The 22,500-nt window shown below is 40.8% G+C and overlaps 1 protein-coding gene across 2 annotated transcripts in view; it reads left to right on the top strand.

The window, feature by feature from the left end:
- ATP1A3 (ATPase Na+/K+ transporting subunit alpha 3) overlaps window positions 1–22,500 on the top strand; it is a 769,164-nt gene that overhangs the window by 365,332 nt on the left and 381,332 nt on the right. The window contains exon 1 of one of the 2 annotated variants that reach the window (XM_044080788.1): window positions 15,110–15,273. The exons of the other annotated variant lie outside the window; for it this stretch is intronic. Coding sequence (XP_043936723.1) covers window positions 15,268–15,273 — 6 coding nt within the window. The 5' untranslated portion in view covers window positions 15,110–15,267. Of the gene's footprint in view, window positions 1–15,109; window positions 15,274–22,500 lie in introns of those variants that run through there. 2 annotated transcript variants of the gene reach the window in all.

Genomic DNA, 22,500 nt, shown 5'->3' with positions numbered 1-22,500 from the left:
CACTGATGCCTCACTCGCCAAGCTAAACAAGGAGAAGGTTACTGTCAGCTGCCTGTCAGGTGCCAGGATCTGCCACATAACCCATGCACTCAGGTCACTCCACAACAAGTACAAATATGACTCTGTAATTGTCCATGTTGGTGTGAATGACTTGAGATGTACCTCCCTGGACTACATGAAAAGAGACATGGAAGATCTCTCCGATCTTGTAGCCCAGGCAGGTATGACCCTACCCCTGAGTAGCATCCTGCCATTGCCCAGAATGGTACCACAGTAAAAGGACAAAATGACTGACTTCAACAATTGGCTAAGCTTCTGGTATCATTCTAAGGGGATCCAGTATCTGTCTGCCTCTGACGACATGGATAACAGACCATGATGCTTTACCAGGGATGGCCTGCACCTGTCACCCCTGGGATTCCAGATACCGGCTAATGCTCTTCCCGCCCCTATAGTGCCTTTTTTAGGCAAGGTTCAAATGACAAATTCGCCACCGTAACAGGAACAGACAAGCAAAAACTGGGGGTAATGCTACTCAATGCTAGAAGTCTAAATTTCAAAATGCACTCCGTCGAGGCACTCCTTAAAATGGAGAACATTGATATCTGTGCAGTGACTGAGACCTGGTTCAAGGCTCCAGAGAGCACCCCTGCATTACCAGACTATAACTCATACCACACTTTTCGGCCATCTAACCTGGACCAGAACACCAAAGGCAGAGGTGTGTCTATATTCATTAAGGATATCCACACCTCCAGGCTAGTTGCTCAGCATAATGCATCCGAGGTTATCCAAGTGCAACTAACTCTGGGCAAAACTGCAATCTAAATTGTAGCTACAGATCCCCCACCTTGCCCCAGAATTCCCACTCCTCTTTTTTTGATATACTGAAAAATATTAGGGTTCAACCAAACACCCTAATAATGGGCGATTTCAACTACCCCACCATTAACTGGGAAAACTACTCATGCACCGACTCCTTCATTCGACGCTTTCTGGAATTCATAGATTCCAATGCCCTGGATCAACTTATCCATACCCCCACCAGGGGTAACAATATCCCAGACCTAGTCATTACCAACATGAGTGACCAGTGTTCCACACCTGAAGTCAACTCCTCGTTGGTCAGATCTGACCATAAGCTAATCACCCTAGATATCCACATCCTGCCCCCAACCCCCATTAAGGAAACCATGGTAAAAAAATTCTCCAAATCCAACTTCATGCTTCTTAAGACAGAAGTGGCAAACTTCATGACACCTATGCAGATGGACAATACAGTTATGACTGCTGAATCCTACACAAATGCAGTCTATAAGCACTTACACGAGTCCATGGATCGTGCTATCTCAAATAGAACCAAGATGCTACCCTCCAAAAAAGAAAGCCAATCTGGTGGTTCACTGCCATAAACAAACTCTACAACAGAAGGAAGAAACTGTTGCAAAAGAGAGTAAAATCCCATGAGTGGAGGAGCTCTCTGGTCAGCCTTAGTAGGAAGCTGAGATCCCTTACAAGATCCTCCAAAACTAGCTACGAAAACAAAATTGCCACTGATTCTAGGGAAAGCCACAAAGCATTCTATAGCTATGACAAGAATCTCAATGGCAACACCCAGATCTGCTCTGAGTTACAGCACAATGGCATGAAAATTACAGAACCAACTGATATTGCCAACATCCTGGCAGATAGGTTCAGTGCTAACCTTACCCCTCTCTCACCCCCTAAAGGGCCCATATCTATGCAGGAAGAATGCAGAGTCCCTGTAATCACAACTATGCAGGTAAAAGCTGCACTCTCTAAAGCCAAAAATACAGCATCCATGGGACCGTACAACATCCCAGGGTGCATTTTACATGAAATTCAGAGCGAACTGACTCCCCACCTAAGCACCATGTTCGATCATGGCCTCACGTCAGGCTTTGTGCCCACTGAATGGTGCACAGCAACAGCATCCCACTCCACAAAGGGGGAGCCACCACTGATCCCGGGAACTATTGCCCTATTAGCCTGATGGGCCTGGTCTGTAAGGCCGTGGAACGTATCATCGTGGCACTCATAAACAAAGACAGTGGTAACCTCCAAACTCTGGACCCCACCCAGTTCTGGTTTGTGAAAGGCAGATCATGCCTCCTGAACCTGATCGACTTCTTTGAGGCAGTCACCAAAGCCGTAGATGAGGGTAAGGTGGTTCGCACAGCCTATCTTGACCTCACCAAGGCTTTCGACACCATCCCCCATTCTGGAATTATAGCTAAACTCACTTAACTATGTATAAATCCCTACATCACAAGATGGGTTGCCAACTGGCTCACTGACAGAACCCACACTGTAAAAGTTGCTGACTCCAAATCTGACTTCAAACCAGTGACAAGTGGAGTACCACAGGATTCAGTCCAGGGACCTCTCCTGTTTGGTATCTACTTCTCTGAAGTACAGTCTAACACAGAAGGCCTTTGGCTAATGACGTTCACAGATGACTGCAAACTAGGAGCCATAGTCGAGTCCCCAAATGATTTGGACATCCTACAGAAGGGCCTTACTGAGACAGATGCCTGGTGTCAAAGCCATGGTCTCAAGCTCAATGCCAAAAAGTGCATTGTCATCCCCTTTGGTAAAAAATCTGTACCCATGAACTACCACATAGGCGGCAGTATACTTAATGCCGAATATGTGATAAGAGACCTTGGGACCCAGGTAGACAGTAGTCTCTCCTTTGATAATCACATCACCACAGTAGTCAGGAAATCCTTCTACATGGCACACCTTATCACAAAAGGGTTCTCATCCAGGAAAAAAGAGGTCATTGTTCCCCTCTACTCGACACTCATTAGACCCATTATAGAATACAATGCCCCTTTTGGAATGTACCTCACAAGACATCTGCAGTAGCTGGAAAGGCCACAGTAGTACCTCGCAAAGAGGATTACTGGCCTCAAACAGATGCCCTACACTGACTGTCTCAAAAAACTCCAGCTTTACACCGCAGCATATCGCCTACTCTGAGGTGATCTCTGCCTAACATATAAAGCTATGTCAAACCCAGAGCTGTTGGACATGCTACACCTAAAGAAATCTCAATTCCTCCGAGCTACATGCTCTAGGGACCTAAACCTTGTCACCACAATAAACAGGACATGCTGGAGGGTAGATTCCTGTCCCAGAGACTTCCCATACTCTGGAACAAGCTACTCATCTATGTCAAGCAAAGCTCCTTATTAGCACTCTTCAAGAAAAATCTTGATGAGTGGATGGAAAATAGGAAATACACCCTGGGGATCACTTCTGTGGCGCTGCTCTACAGGGGCACAGGAAAATAACTTTCTTGGGTGGCGTAAGCCAGGGAACCTTATTGGCTATGCTTACTTAGGCCCTTGGGCAGATAGCTTAGTACCTACCTAAGACCCTATGAACCTACCTATGAACTTAATGCAATGAAAGAACACTACAAACTTTTGACAGTGTTAAATGCATACAAAATAAATAAAATGCAGAATAGGAAAGGACACTTTGTATACCTGACACAAGCTTTGTCTTTTTATTGCAGATACTTGTTGAAATTATTATTCATAGCTAGTTAAAAGTTAAGAGGATTACACAAGAATACAAGAGCTGTTATACAAGCAAACTCTGTCAGAAAAAGAAAGAGCCTGGAGTCAAACGTTTTTGACTAATACATTTGCTGACTATCTATTTTAAATACAGATGAGACACAGATATTTGGAGAAGTTCATGAAATTTATTTAAAAACACATTCTGCTAACAGTTTAATGATTCTTTGAAAAACAGATTAGACAGTATTTTGTGGCAAAATAGAGGGAACTGATATTTCTCAGGTATGCAGTTGATGGATGTTTAATAAAGTTGCATCAAAGCTTAACAAAAGCTTATCAGATGCTTTCCAGTTCTCGGTTTATTGGTGCTGTTGAGAAAGAGTAGATGTTTATTGTGATGGGAATAAGTATGTAATAGTCTTTCCTCAGCTTTAAAGGTAGAAGTTATAGGGTAGTTAAGAAAAAGGATACTGAAATAAATGCTATTTCTTACATACTTTGATGGTCACATACCCATGTTTCTCACACCCTCTAGCATATTTAATGTATACTCCCATTAGACATAAAATATTACTTTCCACAGGACTGGGAAGGTATTAAAGTGATACTTTTGCATAAGAAAAAAAACAGTAGAACAATGTCAGAAAACAATTACCCCACTTCTCTCCCCCAGATGCCTAGCATTAATAAAACAATAAATGTCATCAGCTAATGAATTATCTGATAATGAGTTGCAAGTTGGATGGCTTGCAGTCTGACTTCAGTTCCTTTTGCTATATTAAACTCACAACTGGCATTAAGAAGATTTGGACATAGAGAGATAAGTTATGGACATATTGCCAGTTCTGTGGCTCACAGTGATAAAGTACTGCTTGTTCTCCAGATGACCAGGGTTCAATTAGCAGCCTAGGCATTGGAAGAACTGGCAGGACAGAGTGGGCATGAGTGGTGGATATTGACTCACCAATACTTGGGGAAGGGGAATAATGGTTCTAGTCCTTCCACTTCCACCAAACATGTGTAGGCTTGCCTGGCACATAGCAGAAGACCAGAGACAAGGCCATGATCTTACATAGCTGGAGACAGTAACCCTCAGTGCATGTGCATGTAGGGTCTATATTATAACATCGAAGTCTAACAACTTCAAATGTTACAATATCGAACCCAGTAGAGCGAATACTGGAAATAGTGAAGCTGCAGAACACCGAATACTTTCCTAGGGAAAGTATTCAGTGGGCTGTTTCTGCAGCTTCGCTATTTCCTCAACTGTGGAGCGAAGTTTACAGACCGGGTTAAAGTAAGTGTGCGAACGAAGGTGAGTGTGCGATTGGGCATGTGTTAGGTGAGTTAGGGTTAGGGCACGGGTCAGGTAAGTGTGTGATTATGTGGACGTGAGGGTCAGGGTGTGGTAGGTGAGTTAGGGTTAGGGAGCTAGTAAGGTGAGTGTGCGATAGTGACAGACCTTAGAGGTTAGGGTTGGGTTAAGGCAAGTGGATAGCTAGTGGTGTATGTATGGTTTAGTGTAGGGTTTTGTGAAGTGTGTGTGTGTGTGTGTGTGTGTGTGTGTGTGTGTGTGTGTGTGTGTGTGTGTGTGTGTGTGTGTGTGTGTGTGTGTGTGTGTGTGTGTGTGTGGATTATTAATTTGGTGTGCTTGTGTTGTGTGTATGTTTGTCAGAAAATCTGACTGTTCAGTATTCTGGTGTTTGTGTGTATGTTTGTCAGAAAATCTAACTGTTCAGTATTCTGGTGTTTTGCTCTACTGGGTTTGATATTACAACATTCGAAGTTGTTAGACTTCGATGTTATGATATAGACTCATGCATGTATGCATAGACTTGTAAGGAGATGGGGAGGACACTGTTGGCCCTACAGTGATGTGAATGCTCACATCAACCACCAAGATGTGGGTTTGGGGCCTTAAGTGTAGAATTCCTGATGGGTAACTGGACAATAACCACTGTGGTTTGTTCTTGTCTCAAAGGAATGACTAAGGCCAGCAAGGGCTCTCCCCCTGTGAGGAATAAATTATCTATCTGACTGCCTAGAGGGCTGATAGCTGGTAGTTACTGAGGACCCAGAATTCTGGACATTTTAGTAATTTTCCTAAATATGTGTATAGTACATTCTGGAGAGTCTAAAAGTCAGGCACAGAAATGCTTTGGCTTCAGAGTTATTTTGAACATAAGATACAGAATGGAATGTATGAATAACTGCTGTCTGTGCTGTCTTGAAGTTAAGAAAGGAACATCAAATGGATTTTATTGGGCCCTGTTTTGTTAAGTCTGCATATAAGCAATAGTTATGTTTGATGTTTGACACAATAATAATGTGGAGGATCCAACACTATATGTCAGTAAGCCATATTCAACTGAAGTTGTGGCAGAAATGCAGAAAGCATTTGCATCTTCATTAATTTACTTTTTTTGTTTGTTTTTTTTCCTTTTTTGAAAGAAATTATCTAAGTGGCACTTTAAGTAAAGGTCAGTTTTAGCTGTTTTAGTATTATAGTTAGTGGCGGTGAAAATCTCAAATTTAGAATCATTATGACATCAGCAGACAAAGAAAGATTTATACAAAAAGTGCTGGTATGTATTTGAGCAGTAGACTGTCTTGAATTTCACATTAGAAATATGGTAAATTGGCTGAACAGAAAGTTGGAGCCGCTATAGAGACTAATAGATTTTGCCAATAGAATGATGATCTCTTGTAACTCATTTAAATGTCAGAAAGGCAGTATTATTTATGACACTGCATAAACAAAAATGTATTGCTTTCCTAAGATGATTGTTACTATGAAATGGACAAGCATTGGCAAGGGCTGGAGGATGGCAAAATGATTAAGGTGTTTACCTCACAGACACAAAGTACTAGGTTTGAGTCTCACCTTTGGTCAATGACTTTTTATAGATTAGGCATGTAATTGTCTACAGACTGATTGTCTAGTATTTACCTAAGAACCTATAACATTATTACAGCAGATAAGGGGAAATACGTAGCACTGTGAAATGATGAAACAGCTAGTGTATAGTGCATAAGCCAGAAAGAATATTCAACTAGCAGTTGTTTGCTAAAGAATACACTTCACACATAGAAATATGGTGTAGTACTTTCTTTATACATATTCCAAGACTGATACTATTACTCTGTAACAGAAATCAGCACTCCAAAAGTTAAGAAGAAACTTTAATATTTTTTCAGTAACCAAGTCCTGTGAAAGCCACATCAGACATATCTTACTAGTTAAGATGAGGTTGTAGGACAGAGCTACATGTATCGAAGACATATCTTACTAGTTAAGATGAGGTTGCAGGACAGAGCTACATGTATCGATTTTAAACAATTAACTTACACCGATTTCAAAAATCGTTTCCATATATGCATTTTAAGATTACTATTGTATTTTAACAATGCTAATGTTTGGCAGACCTGTAGTTTATAAATAATCATGGAGTCACAAAGTGCAGCCAAAGAGCCCTGTATGGCTCAAGAACCACACGATGCAGACTTCTGTAAAGTAATGACTTCATATTATCATATAACTACTTATTTGCCAAATTTTCCATTTCAAATCAAATTTTCCTAACATTGGTTGTGTATAGCAGACCTCAATCCTTTCTAGATTCTATAAAGAATTACACAAGTCCAACAGCAAGGGTTTTATGAAAGCAAATACAGAGAAAATGAGACATTATTTCCCTGTGCCTCTGAAAATCACGACAGTGGCATTTATTCTTAGCTTCCCTTTTATTTGTCGGATTAATACCATGTTTCTAGTTTCTCAGACATCTGTTTTAGGTTCTACATTATACCTTTTTTCAGCTTATTATCATCTCAAAGAAGTTCAGAATTCATGCAAAAAGGCATTATTAGCTCTGATGGACAGAAGAAGACATTAAACCATGCCCTAAGTAACTTGCACTCCTTCCATTCAATAGGCTAAGGATGCCTCTCTACACAAAATGTGTGCCTCATCTAACTTGTGTGTTGAATTTTCTTCTAGGACAAATTCCATTGAATTACATATTGCTGAAGGCCTTCTAACCAGCTTATAAGGTCTGGTTCATAGGTTCATACTAGGCTAATGACCACTGGGGCCCTTAAAAGCCTAACTATGCAACCCAAATGTGACCCACAAATTTGATTGATATTTGATTTTATAGGGGGGTGATTTACTGACTGCTCCTGTCCTTCAGAGTCATAGGAGCAAGACCAAGGGTGAATTTTTGGTTATTCATCCACTGGTCCATGTTGCACTTAAATAGGGATAGGAAAGAACTCTTCTTCACATGGATGGGGAGCTTGTTGGAGAGAATGAAAATTCTCTGAGATACATATTTTTCTCTCCAACATGACCTATTTATGTTGCAAGCAAAATTAGTCATTTTAATGTAGTAGTTCCAATGCTGTTTGTTTTGCAGATGTGCAAAGGATTCATCAAAACAGTGTCCAGGCAGGGATGCCTTATATACCAGGCAAAGATCACCCCTCAGAAGTCTGTAGGATACCGAGTATAGAAACAGGCTTTGAGGTGATCAGCACAGGACACTGTGCTTACTCCCTGCATTCTTTTTGTAAGGAACCTTAGTGGACATTCCAGTTGCTGCATGTATCTGGTCAAGCACATACTGAAGGGGGCATTATACTATTTGATGGGCCTGATGAGGGCCGAGTACAGTGGTATAATGACCTCTGGCTCTAGATGCCATGCATTTGCTTATAAGTTAAAAGCAACATAGAAGGATTTCTCATACTACCCTGGACATATTAGTCGAAGGCTAGGCTTACTATCTACTTGAGCTCCAAGATCCCTTACTAGTGAATCAACTTTTAAAGGTGTTTTATTGATGACATAGTTACCTGGAGTGGCAGACTTCCACAAAGGTACTATAATGCATTTCTTGATGCTGAGTTTTAAGCCATGGCTTTGGCATGAAGTGTTTGTCTATATTAGACCTTCCATAAGGGTGTTCTCATCTTGGGGGGATTCAATGAATGCTCCCAGTTTGCATTCATCTGCAAACTTGGTTAGACAGAGACTTTTGACATTAACTTTAACATCCAAGCAGTAGATACCAAAGAGGAGTGGGCCTAACACAGAGCCTTGTGGAATGGTGAGCAGCCTCTTTGTGGATGTGGCTCACTGATTCTAACCTCCTGGGTCCTATTAGTGAGCCAGCTAGCTATCCAGCATGGTTATAAAGGAGTTTATACCTAGTTCTGTAAGTTTATTGACAATGCCTGAATGGGGTATTGTATCAAATGCCTTAGTCAGATCTAGGTAGGCAGTATGCACAGTTTTCTCCTCATCCATTGCTTTAGTCACCTTTTCCAAAGAAATCTACCATATTCAGTAAGCATGACCTTCTTTTGACAAAGCTAAACTGGGATGGATCCAGTTTCTAGAGGTCTCCAATGTCCTTGATGATAATTTCTATAATTCTTTCCATGGCTTTGCAAATAAGACTAGTCAGACTTATAGGTCTATAGTTTCCAGAATCTGTTTAAGGTCCTCCCTTATAAAAAGGGGTGACCATTGCAGTACACCATTCATATGGCACAAAGCCTGTTTTAAGATTATAGTTAAATAATGACTCCAGGGATCCTGGTAAGTTGTATTTTAGACCAGTCAGGAGGCATTCTGAGATGTTATCAGGGCACATTGAGGCCGTGTTCTTGGCTTTTCTGACTGCAGCCAGTACAGGCTCCCTAGTTATAGTTGGAGGAGTTATGTTTTAGGGTATTATTAGGGGTGATAGTTGGGGTGAAAGGGAGGTAAAGTTGAAATTGAATTTGTCCGCTATCAGGTTTGTTATATTGCCAAGCTAGGTGAATGTGGTACCATTAAACACCAGTTCAGCACATTGCTGTGTGCTGCCCTTGAGGATTCTGACACAGCTGTAGAAGGCCTTATGGTTATCATTCACCTGGGAGGATACCTTAACCTCAAAGTTAGCTTTGCTTGACCTAATTAGCCCATTAGTTACCTATTTACTTTGATGAGAGAGTTTTTATTTTCATAGGAATTACCCCTCCTGATTTTTGCCATAATTGTTTTCCTTTTGTTGTATATTCTGTTTAATATGGGATGCCACCAGGGCAATTTGTTTCTGGGGCTAGTTCTGGGCTTTCTTCTGACAGGTACAGCAGTCTCTATGCAGTCATTGACATGGTTGTACAAAGTTTCTGAAAGCAATTCAGCATAAGGTAGTGTGTTCTTGGGGTTTGGAGGGGCATTGAATTTTGACAACTTTCACTTAATAACAGGTAATTTGCCTTGGAATTAAGTCCTAATTGTTACTGGTTTTAATTGGATTATGGAGCTGATTTTTATTTTGAAGGAGACAGCTTTATGGTCAGACCATACCAGAGAAGAAGAGACACTGGGGGGGGTGCTTGGAGCAGCAACATTCTCTTATATTTTTGAGCACAATGTCCATTATTTTGGAGCCTCTAGTGTGCATATTCAACATTTGGTCAAGGGTGTTTCTATTAAAAAAGTCCAGGAATCTCTGTGCCTATAGATTTGAGGCAGTGAATGATTCCCAATCTATAGAGGGGTAATTAAAGTTTCCCATGAATAGGGTGTTAGGTTGGATGGCAAGTGTCTCCAGTAGTTCCAGGTATGCACTGTGAGCTTTTGGGGCATGGAGAGTGACCTACAGCTGGCTAAGATATGGGACGGGATTTTGTCTGTGGTGATCTGCACAAGGAGGAACTCCAGCACATCATCCTGTTTGACCACCCTACAGGTATGCTTGTTATTAATGTATATTGAGACACCTCTACATGTAGCCCTTGTCTGTGCAACTACTGGTCTAAAAGTTTGGAAGACACTGCAATCTTGCACTGCCGGGCTTACCTCTCAACTGTCCATATTTTGTTGCAAAATGTCCAGATTTTTGCCTCATAATTTGATGTGTTCCTCCTAACATTTGTGGTTTTCCGGAAAATCACTGAGGACTGAAGTCAATAAATAATGACAGACATTTGAGTTTCAGACTTTACGTCCTTCAGAAAAATGCCTGCTAACACAAAACATGTTAATCTAGCAACTTTCTAAGTTTATAAGAGCATTATTTAAATTTCTCCCTATTTTTGGCCTTTGGCCCACAATTTATTTTATATTTTGTACAACTTTCTGATGCTAAGAGGTTGAGAGGAATGCTGATGGGGTACTCTCTGCGGTGTTAAACCATGTCTCAGTAACTGCACTGATGTCTATATTCAAGTGTGAGAATAACTTAGAGGGACTGTATTTTTTTTATTTAGGCTCCTGACATTGAGCAGTAACACTTTGAGATTCAGTTGAGTTGATTCGGCTATGTTGGTAGGTTTGTCAGTGTGGCATTCCCTAAAAAAGGCACTATGGGGGAGGACAAAGCCTTAGCCAGTATTAAAAAGTCTAGAGGGGAAAGGTACCGGCTATCATTGGCAAAGCAACATGGTCTGTGACCATTTTCTCCCAAGATGACAAATATTGACTCCCCTTAGAATGACACCAGAAAGACAGCTAGTTGTTGAAATCAATCATTTTAGCTCCTATTGTAGCATCATCCTTGGTGATGGTAATATGCTGCTGAATGCTAGGCCTGAGAGACAGTCCAAAATCTCCATAATATCTCTCTTCATTTAGTCCAGGGAGCTACATCTCAGGTCATTTACACCTGTTTGGACTATGATGGAATCCTACTGGTACCTGTGATGTGATGACTTGAGTGCCTACTTGATTTGCGGATCCTGGCACCAAATAAGCAACTAACTGTTATCTTTTCCTTGTTCAGCCTGGGTAGAGGGGCATCAGTATATCTTACAATAGAGTCCCCTATGATGAGAGTCCTTGAAATTTTGTTTGCATATCTTAGGAACTTAGTGTTTGGGGCTAAACTAAGAGGGACAGTATGTGTGGTGTTAGGTGTTGTTTTTCCGAGTGCCTTTGGGCTTGCTGAGGCATAGCTTTAACAGCAAGTGTTCTAGGTGATCTTTATTGTTTAGCAAAAGTGCTTTTAAATGCTTCAGCATATGTTAGTCTACAGGATCATAGGAGATCATAGAAGATTACTAGGCTAATGGTTCTGGGGCTCCTACAAGCCTAGCCAAGATTTTATCCCCAAAAAAGAAACCTCAATCAGCACCTGTCACCCCTGTCAATGAGGGACACTGGTGGAACTTCTGGGACAAGTTTGTGGTTGCCCCTCTACTCAAGGTTGTGCTTGAAGAGGGTCAGTGACATACTTTGTTTGACTTGTATGGGAAGTCCATTCCAGAGATGGGGCAGCCTCTGGGAGACCAACCTGCCTCTCCAGCAGGTTTTGTTAATGTCACATATTAGATTTAAGCCTTTCAGTCGGGTACTACTCAAGGAGTTGGACTTACGGATATGGAGCGTCTCTAGTAGAGCAGGGTCTGAAATTGCCTTGTAGGCGAGATACAGATCACCTCTGAGCAATCTGTATGATACAGAGTAGAGTGGTAGTGATTTGAGCCTGTCCACATGGGAAGGGTGCTGGAGTGTGCATTGTGTACTATGTGAAGTGGGTGCTGTGTGTGTGGTTTCAACAACTTGATGTGGACTTTTATGTGAAAGTTTAGCCTCCAGTGTCATTGTGTAATTAAACCTTTTACATACTGTGGCTGATTCTTTAAGGATTAAGTGGTTAGTAAACATGAGACAATTGCTACATTGTCTCAAGATGCCCATATCCACCAAACTGGCTGCAGAAAAGTTAAAAAAATTGTAAATCCATAATGTCCAGTCATTTGATTTGTGAACTACAAGGGGATGGTGTATTGAGGTTAGAAGGTTATTAAGGATGCTTTGTTTATACAGAATAATAGGGGTGCTTTATTGTGGCATATTAAGCTAAACATAAGTAAATTCTACTAACTTTAACATTTGCACAATACTGAATTCTACTAAATCTGTAGGCATTGCCACTCGAGACCCAACCAGCTGCTCTAAGCTTGTTGGTGCACAAGGTATTTGCATTATATTGCTGCTTTATAGGTTACAGTTTTTTGGATCGATCTACAGAGTAAATTTGCTTTCTAGATGTTTGCTACTGTACAGGGCACTGCTAACCCATGGAAACATGCAAAATTTATAGCAGCACAGAAAAAAACACATAATGAGCCCTCTGATCTGTACAATGACTACACTATGAGTCATTTTATATATTTGCTAGCTCAGATAAACCAAGCAAACACCTCCTGCCACAAGATGAAGAAACCCAGTCCTCTTGATGTAACAACACAGTAGAAGACACCCACAAGTGCAGCGTTAACACACTTTGCTGAAGGTAATTTCAAGACAGTAACAGTGAGAAGAAAATAATGTTTTTGCAAAACAAATCAGTGATATGCACACATAAAAGCAAGAAATAAAAGCAATCACTAAAAACAACCTAAGTGCAATTTAACAATCAAGGTTCTTAACTTTGCCTGGATGGTGCTGGATACAAGCAAAATACTTCTGGAATGCATGGTAGGACTACACGCTTTGCTGATATCTAATCCTTTGGACTGTACCTCAGGAGAAAAACTACAAATGCCTTTTCCCAACCTACAGTATTCTTTCTGATGTCTTTTATAAAACAGCCTAAAATTCAACAACCTTTTTCATAGTACACTTGCATGCATACCTCTAAACTGTACAGGTTTTTGCAGAATGTATAGATTTTTGCCTCATATTCTTTGTATGTTCTTCATAAAATATGTGGTTTTCTGGCAATTCACTATGATGATCTGAAGACTGAAGTCACTAAATAATAACATACAATTGAGTATCACACTTTGTATCCTTCAGAAAACGCATGTCAACACAATCCCCATTATTCTAGCACCTTTATAAGTTCATAAGAGCAATATTTAAAATCTGTCCCTATTTTGTGGCCTTTGTCCCCCCATTATGTCAGGCTTACACTAAGAGGTTGAGAAGTATGAGTGTATGAACATTGACTAGGACTGGGAATGTATCTTCTTTCCATCTTAGCTGCCCTATCTTAACCACATACATCCTAAGAAAATAACAAGTAATCTTTGGCACTAATCACCCATTGGATTTTCCTCATTTATTAAGACAGAGCAAAAATACTAAATGATAAATATTGTTTCTTGCCCTTCATTAATTTTACCTACTGTTGATCATTTCTTGTACTAACTCAAGCTGCTGCCTCATCCAAAGAACCCAGCTGTTCTCGTGCACTTTTATTAATATGGTGACATTTCTCTCCTTTCTGTAAGATGGTGTAATTTTTTTCATCTTTTTACTTTCTTCATCTGAATAGCATTCCAGCTGGTCCTTAACAAGACTAAAACATACATTTGCTATGTTAGCTAGTTTCAAGAAGTTATTCTTGTCTTGTTCTTTCTGCCTTGCTTAATTTCTGTCATGCATACCTCTCAAGTATACCTCATTAAGAGGAACGTACCTCATTTGGGGTCTTAAAAAATTCATGTTCCTCAAAGTTCCTCAAAGTTCCACATTGAAAGAGTGTCACACATTTAGTGTTAGGATTTTTTTTTAAGTGAAATCCATGGTAAATAGAAATTAATCATATTAATTCATTAAAAGATCTTCTTTATAAGTAAAATCAGCATATTTTAACCATCCTTTGACCTTCCTAGTTGAAGTTGTTAGTAAGCCATTAGTATGTGTTCCACATTTTGCCCATTTGTTCCACATTGTGAGGGCTAGTGTTCCTCATTTTGGAGATGGAAGGTTGAGAGCTATGCTATCATGTTGTTCTCATATTTTATTGCCTGTGGAACTTCAATTTTATGTGCAGTTTTTCCTTACCAAAGGTGTTTTTCTATCCCCTGTTGTTGTAAATGTTAAATCTTTCTTTAATAAATGGCACTTTCATTCTGCTATTCTGTCTACTACGACTGCCAAGTGACACGCATAGCTGTCGGCAAATCTTATGTATGATTTTCTAAATGCCAGGATTATAGCTTCATTACAGAAATCATCACTATCCAGTAAACAGAATAAGGATCAGTACATATAGAGTTTGGATTTATTCTCCCCTAACTGCATCTCGGAGTACTTACACTTAACAACCTCTGACGGAACAGAGCTTCTTCGATGACTACACAATGAAGTGTCGATTATGCACGCGCACTATCAGAAAATGTGGTGTTCTGCTAGAACCGTTTGTATTTTGTGAGTTGCTAAACTTAAAACAGTGTAAAGGGGAAGGGAATCCCAGTCTTGCTTTAAATCTCTATGTAAGTTCAACATATGAGTAGCCCCCCCCCCCCCCCCCCCATGATAGGCATTCCTCCTGAATACTTCAGAACAGAGGATGCCCTTTCATGGTTGTCATGGTAACTCTGGGTCACATGATCCTCATCCTCAACGCTCTGCATCAGCACCAACCCGCCAGCCACCTTGTCAAGGTGAACGCTGCAGTACCGTGGGCGGTACTGTTTGGTGACACGTGCCAACAGGCGGTGCAAACTACAAGGTTTGGCAGTCCATTGGCTACATCTTGATATGTTGGGGTGGATCGAACGGGGAGGGGAATATGAGCGGTCACGCGAAGGTGTGAACGAGCCGATTCCTGTTTGATAGCGAGGAGGTTCAGAAGCAGACGGAGCCGGGAGGGAGCAGCGCAGCCCACAGCCCCAGAGTGCCTGAATCAAGCAGCAGCTCTTCTGTTACCATCAGCACACGCAGCCGCTGCAGCAACCGGGCTGGGACAGCGCCGCCATCATGGGGGTAGGTACCCGGCCCAAGATAAGGGCAGTATCCAAAGAAGAATAAAGGGATTGCTGCTTAATGATGGGTAGCTCTCCAAGTAACAGGCGCAGTAACTTGGGATGTGTGAGATCGCTGGCTAAAGATGTAGATTAATGGGAAGCGTTAGAGTAAACCTGTAGACTGTGTAATGCAGACATGAATCATGCAGGGAGAGACAGATAGTTTTAAGTGGAGTGGCTGCCGGTACAGTTTGTGCATTAGTCCCAATTATACACACGTTGTCAGGCAGTGCAGGCATACTGCGGTCTCACTTGTGACATAAGTGTGCTTCTTCCCTGCTGCGCTCCTCAATCTACAGTGATAATATTAATCGTGCCATCACTTCCTAATTAAGATGCACCATACGGTTCATTGACATATACGTCTAAATCTGACCATTAAAGGAGATGTGGCCCGAAAAAGGGAGCTCCGGTTTTTGGCTTGATATGTATGTATTTATTTAATTTAAAAATATGTCTTGGAAAAACGAGCCAACAACTTTTTTAGTGTATCTGACTTTTTCTGTTATTAATCTCTGTGGCGTATGTTCTTGCTACATACCAATAAAAAATATTGTCAAATTCCATAGTGATTCGTTTTTATGTGATGGGGGCACCATGACTGTATGACCCCCCCCCCCCCCCCCCTCCAACAACAGCACCACAGATATGCACATGCCTAAGCCGCTGTTTGCGCATTAGCGCCAGCATACATATGCCTCTGTGTGTGTTGTGTGGCCGCTCTGTTGTGGCACTCTTCCTTTTTAACGAGCTACTGCTTCTCTGCGACGCGGGACTGGGTGGGGTACAGAGTAAGATAGAGCTCCGCCATTGAACTGCTCTGGGTGTTGCAAAGTGAAGTTGGCTGCGGCGGGGCATGCAGTGAGCCCTGAAATGCGGCAGCTAAATGAAGGGGAGTATCCAGCCCCAATAGATAGGTGTATACGGTACTTATTGGGGCTCTCTTGGAATCGTTTTTTTTCCTTTTAGCAAGACACCAAAAGACGTGGGGGTGTCTCACCGTCCCAAGTAAACGATGCAGTAAATCTGCAAGCCTTCATGCTGTTTAATTTATCTCCTTTGCAGTCCAACCCATATTGCTAGCCCTTGCCAAGTTGCTGTTGTTAAGGTTTTTTAACCAGCTGTAGAATTCTGAGCCCATCTAAGTAGCCATAGATCATGAAATGGCTGGCTTGTCACAGCTGTGTGATGTCGGTAGTGCTGTAAATGGGGAAGCGTCACTTTATTCAGTATGGTAATAACATGTGAAGTGACCTATTGAGTGGCATGAGTCTTTGGTATTCTTTTTAGTTATCAGCAACCGTTGCTATAGTGCATCACTTATTGTTTTGGGGTTTTTTTCTGGTGTATAGCTGCAGGTTGTTTCCTTGGTCAGAGTCTTGAATAGTTGTGAGACAGTTAATTAATGCTGTGTCATACTGGCAGTCTGCAGTGAGACTGCATCATTATCTATGTGGTAAAAATCTGACAATTAATTTCTAAAGTATTTCTGTACGTATTAAGTAGTAAAACTTGTATTTCTTAAGTGTGAAACTTCTTTAAGATGGTTACTGAAATGTTTTTGTCAGTGACTAGGAAATGACTGTTTAAAAAAGAAAGAATAGCTAGTATGTACATGACCTATTCTTAGGCAGCATGGTAGATATGATTTAATATAAAATGTACAATATGTAAAAAAAATAAATAAATAGTTTTGTTAACTATTTCTACAGCACCAGCCCAAGGAAGGCAATGCAGAGATCATAGAATGCTGTACCTGTATAAAGTTTATCAGATTTGACACAGGAATTAAATGTGTACATTTTAGAAAAAAAATGCAGACTTCAGCTCTGCTACATCCTGCAGGCAGGATGGGCAGTCACTGCGGCTGTGCTGCCAGCCTTGACTAGACAGCTAGTACGTGTACCTGTGCCACCACCACATAGGCAGGCACACAGAGTTCAGTGCTGACCGTTCAGCAGCATAAGCAGAATGCAGTACTGCAGAGGATGCCACACAGAACGAGCTTTGGTACTAGTTATGTGAACATACATTTCAACTCTCCGGATTTTTGGCTCATATTTTTGGTCTGTTCCTCATAAAATGTGTGGCTTTCTGGCAAATCACTGGGATGATCTAAGGATTTAAGTCACTAAATAATGACATACATTTGAGTTTCAGACTTCAGACCCTTCAGAAAATGTATGCTAAAACAAACCTTGTTACTCTAACAACTTTCTAAGTTTATAAGTGGCTAGAGCAATATTTAAAATATGTCCCTGTTTTTGGGCTGTTGTTACCCCATTTTGCCTGGATTTGTCCAGATTTCTTGCCCTAAGAGGTTGAGAGGCATGTGAATGGGAATGCTACTTATTTCCTTGTTAAAGTTTAAGCCAAATGACAGCACTTTGACCATTAGTTAATGCATATTTGTGGTATGATAATACTGTAGTGGTGTAGTAATATTAAATCCTACCAGTGTTTAACAAATATTAGGTTAAAACCCTAGGAAGATCTCCTTTAAAACAGTTTCATTTTTATGAGTTCAATCCTCCTAACAGTTGTTTCAACACAGTCCCCCCTTAGCTGTTTTTTATTATAAAAGCTTGGCATAATACTTTGTGGTCAGAGTGAGTGGTAACAAATGCAGTATTTCCAGAGCTGTACTTGTTGCTGTTCTGATGCGGGTACAGCAAAATCTGTTCAAATACAATCAGTTTCATATGCAGCTGCAGTTCACACCCGATTCTGAAAGTGATAACAGCCAAAAAGTAGCTTTAACAGTATCAGCAAAACTTTACTTCCTACAGCTACTGGGACTGATGCCCTCTTAGCTAACAATATTGGATGTACTCCCACGTAATACCTGTTCCAGCAATAAAATGACATCCTTCTCTGCATCCAGTTTAACATTCCTCTTTTGGATTTGCCCATTAGATGTTGTTTATTCTTTCATTAGGTTGTTAAAAAGCAAATCTTTCATCTTGATGTTTGAGGGTTTCCAGAGTCGACAGTCATATGCTGCTGCAGCACTGGCCTCCTGCCAGCCCCACCTCCCCTCCCCCCACCGCAGCACTGCAGTGAAAGGGGGAGGGGAGAAGCTGTGCACAAGGTCGAAGCAGGATTACCTTCCTCAAGGTGATTCCAACTAGAGCCTTTTGCCAGGAAAATCCCATCAGATTATTTGTGAGGTTGTGCAGTGATGTTGCATGATAGCTGTTTTTAAAATCCTTCATCAGATATGTTTTCTCTCTTTTCATGTTTTAAACAATTTAGAATTTTCCTAAAGCTTTTTATTATAACAAGGCTATGTCTGGTAAGATAGTTAAAATGAAATATGCGGATATACAGTAATACTAAATAATAATAAAGATGTTCAGATGATTTATCCAGGTAAAAGTTTACAGAAAGTGTTTTTTAAGTCAATATTTTAGTAATTCACTTGAATATTCTTTTATTTTGTTTCTGAATACTCCCTCTTTTAATTTTATACTTATTCAGGATGGAAATGTCTTATTTTTTGCTTTTGATGTAAACTGAGGTCATCATTTAGCCCAACATCAGACTTGGATGAAACCACCAGATTTTCATAGAAATAGAGAGTTATCAGTTATCTCTTGTGAGTCACTCTCTATCTGATACTGACTTACTTTGGAGTGAACAAAGGCCTTTCAGTGAAGCTTACTTAATGTGTGTTTGTGTGTGTGTGTGTGTGTGTGTGTTTGTGTGTGTGTGTGTGTGTGTGTGTGTGTGTGTGTGTGTGTGTGTGTGTGTGTGTGTGTGTGTGTGTGTGTGTGTGTGTGTGTGTGTGTGTGTGTGTGTGTGTTTGTGTGTGTGTGTGTGTTTGTGTGTGTGTGTGTGTTTGTGTGTGTGTGTGTGTGTGTGTGTGTGTGTGTGTGTGTGTGTGTGTGTGTGTGTGTGTGTGTGTGTGTGTGTGTGTGTGTGTGTATATATGGAGAGAGAGAGAACTATATGTATACAGCAGCTAAGGTTATGTGGGAAGAGATTAAATAGGTTCTTAGGTTCATAGGTGTTTACTAGGCTAACGACCACAGGGCCTTTTTAAGCCTAGCCTTGCATCCCAAATCTCTGACAAGTTCTGATACCCTTGATAAGTGTAAGCAAGGGCCTGGGAGATTAACCATTTATAGGTTACCCATTTGCATTAGAGACATAAGTACCAAACCACAGATGAATTTCTAGTTTCCCATCCAGTTGTCCAAGTTGCACTTGAATTGGGTTAGCGAGGAACTCTGCTTCACATGGATGGGGAGCCTGTTCCATAGATAGGGTAGTCTCTGGGATACATACCTATCTCTCCAGCAGGTCCTATTTATATCACAGGCAAGGTTTAAGTCTTTAAAACAGGTAATTCTGGTACTGTTTGTTTTGTGGATGTGCAGGAGGTCCATCAGAGTGGGGTCGGATAATGCCCTGTATGCCAGGCATAGATCTCCCCTCAAAAGCCTGTAGGAGACAGAATACAGGGATAGGGCCGTGAGGCGGTCAGCATAGAACATATTACTTATGCCCTGTATTCTTTTAGTGAGGAACCTCTATGGACATTCCAATTGTTGGATATGCCTGGTTAGTTACATACTAAAGGGGGCATTGTACTCAATGATAGGTCTAATGAATGCCGAATGCAGTGGAACAATGACTTCCTTGGACTTAGACGTCATTCCTTTGTTTATAAGTTGCACAACATAGAATGATTTCCTCACCACTGTAGACATGTGATGATCAAAGGCTAGATTACTATCTATGTGTGTCCCTAACTTCCTGCCTACTGGGTCAACTCTAAGGGGTGTGTTGTCAATATGATAGTTACCGGGATGGATAACTTCCCAAAGGATACTATTATGCATTTCTTGGCATTTAGTTTTAGCCCATGGCTCTGACACCAGTTGTTTGTCTGTGTCAGCCCCTCCTGGAGAAAATTTGTGTCAGTATTAGATTCAGTGAGAGCTCCTAATTTGCAATCATCTGCAAATTTAGTCAGCCAGAGACCACTGACATTGGCCTTGGTTTCTGAGAACTAAATGCCAAAAAGAAGAGGTCCAAGGACTGATCTTTGAGGGACTCCATTTGTGACTGGCCTCTTTGTACAGGTGGACTCCCCAGTTCTAACTTCCTGCCTCCTATCTGTGAGCCAGTTGTCTATCGTCTGAGTAACATATGGGTTTGCACCCAATGTCGTGAGTTTGTCAACAATGCCTGAGAGGGGTATTGTGTCAAATGCCTTGGTCAGGTCAATGTAGACTGTGTGAATGATTTTGTCCTCATCCATTGCTTTGGTGACCTTCTCAAAGAAGTCCACCAGGTTGAGTAGGCATGATTAGCCCTTGACGAAACCAAACTGGGTTGGATCCAGTGCCTGGAGGTTTACTATATCTCAGCTGATTATCTCTATGATAATTCTTTCCATGGCTTTACATATAAGACTAGTGAGACTTATGAGTCTGTAGTTTCCAGGGTTTGTAGATGGCCCACCTTTGTGCAGAGGGATGACTGTTGCCTTTCTCCATTCATGAGGCATGAAGCCTTTTGGAGGCTACAGTTAAATAGTAATTCCAGAGGCCTTGATAGGTCATATTTCATGCTATTTAGAAGGCATCCTGGGATATTGTCTGGGCCTATTGATGCAGTGTTCTTGGTCTTAGAGAGAGCATTAAGGACCTGTTCCCTAGTGATAGTAGGGGGAGTTGTATTTGATGATATTTCCTGAGGGAAGGTTGAGGGGGAGAGACGTGTAAAATTGGAGCTGAATTTATCAGCCAGGAGGTTTGCTATATCTTCTGGGTCAGTATAGGGGGGGGTCCATTTACAATGAGCTCTGCACACAATTGTGTATTGCCTTTGAGGTTGTGGACATAGCTAAATAATGCTTTCTGGTTGTCCTTGGCCTGGGAGGCCAAACTTATCTGAAATTTGGCTTTGGCAAACTCTGGGTTGCTTGTTTAGTTTGAGAGTGCTTTTATCCTGCTGGGTGCTGCACCTCCTAATTTTTGACATGATTTTTTTTTCTCCTGTTATACATCCGATTGATTCTCTGATTCCACTAGGGTGGCTTGTTTTTTGAGTTAGTTCTGTACTTCTTCCTAGTGGGTACAGCTGCCTCTGTGCAGCTGTTAACATGCTTGTACAGAGTTTCTGTGAACAGTTCTTCATATGCAGAAGTGTTCTCAGGGTTTATAGGGTTTGAAATGTTGCCAGGTTCTCACTTAATAGCAGAAGGTTAGCGTTAGAATAGTTCCTCAATATTCCTGGTTTAGCTGGGGTCTAGGTTTTATTTTTACTTCAAAGGAGACCATTTTGTGGTCTGACCTTACTAGGGAAGGTATAACAGCAGGGGGTGTACAGCAGTCTCCCGTATTAGTGAGGACCAGATGCAGTATGGTCTGTTCCAAGGAGTTTGTCTTTAAAAAATGCAGGAATCTCTTAATGCATGTTAATCACACCTCTCAAATCCTATGATTTAGACATAGTGCTGTGATATTGGCCCTCAAATTTACGGATGTTCCTCATAAAGCCCTACCCTTTTATAGGTGCATATGTCATTAAATAAACTAATCCCCTACAAAGATTTACTGTCACTAAGTACATAAGGTGCGGTATATACCTAAGAAGGTGCTCCCCTTTTGACCCTACACTATAATTTTTAAAGGTCAGTTCTATATATTTTAATGCTCAGAGGCTGAGAGATATGAGATTAATAAGCAAGAAGCTATGAGTACATGTTTAATATATACATAGATGACTATATACATGTGAGTATATAACATGTGTATATGGGAGTGTATAGACCAAATATAAATTTAATATGTAATAAGCCGAAATCACTTACCAAGTATTTCATTTTAATAAACTCTAATTGTGTTTGAAGTCCTAGTGTTCATGTTTTTTATTTTATTATGTGTGCAACTGATGGGTATCTACTGAGTTAGCTTCTAATTTAGTTCATATCCTTGTACATATATATGCATACACATGTGCATGTGTGTCTGTTTCTATATGTAATATGTATTACATATATACATATATAAACGTCCACACACAGGCATGCCACACAACTGTGCAGCATACAGTGTAGTTATAGTTAGGGTTGTAATATCATGTCTGTGTTAAAAGTCCATATAACAGCACTGTAATACATTATGCACATTTTATGCATCTTGCTTCACATTTATACACTGTGAAAGGCTAT

The sequence above is a fragment of the Protopterus annectens genome, chromosome 8.part0, assembly GCF_019279795.1.
Source record: "Protopterus annectens isolate FY-2018-M chromosome 8.part0, PAN1.0, whole genome shotgun sequence".
Lineage (NCBI taxonomy): Eukaryota > Metazoa > Chordata > Ceratodontiformes > Protopteridae > Protopterus > Protopterus annectens.
This window is presented reverse-complemented; position numbering and strand designations above follow the sequence as displayed.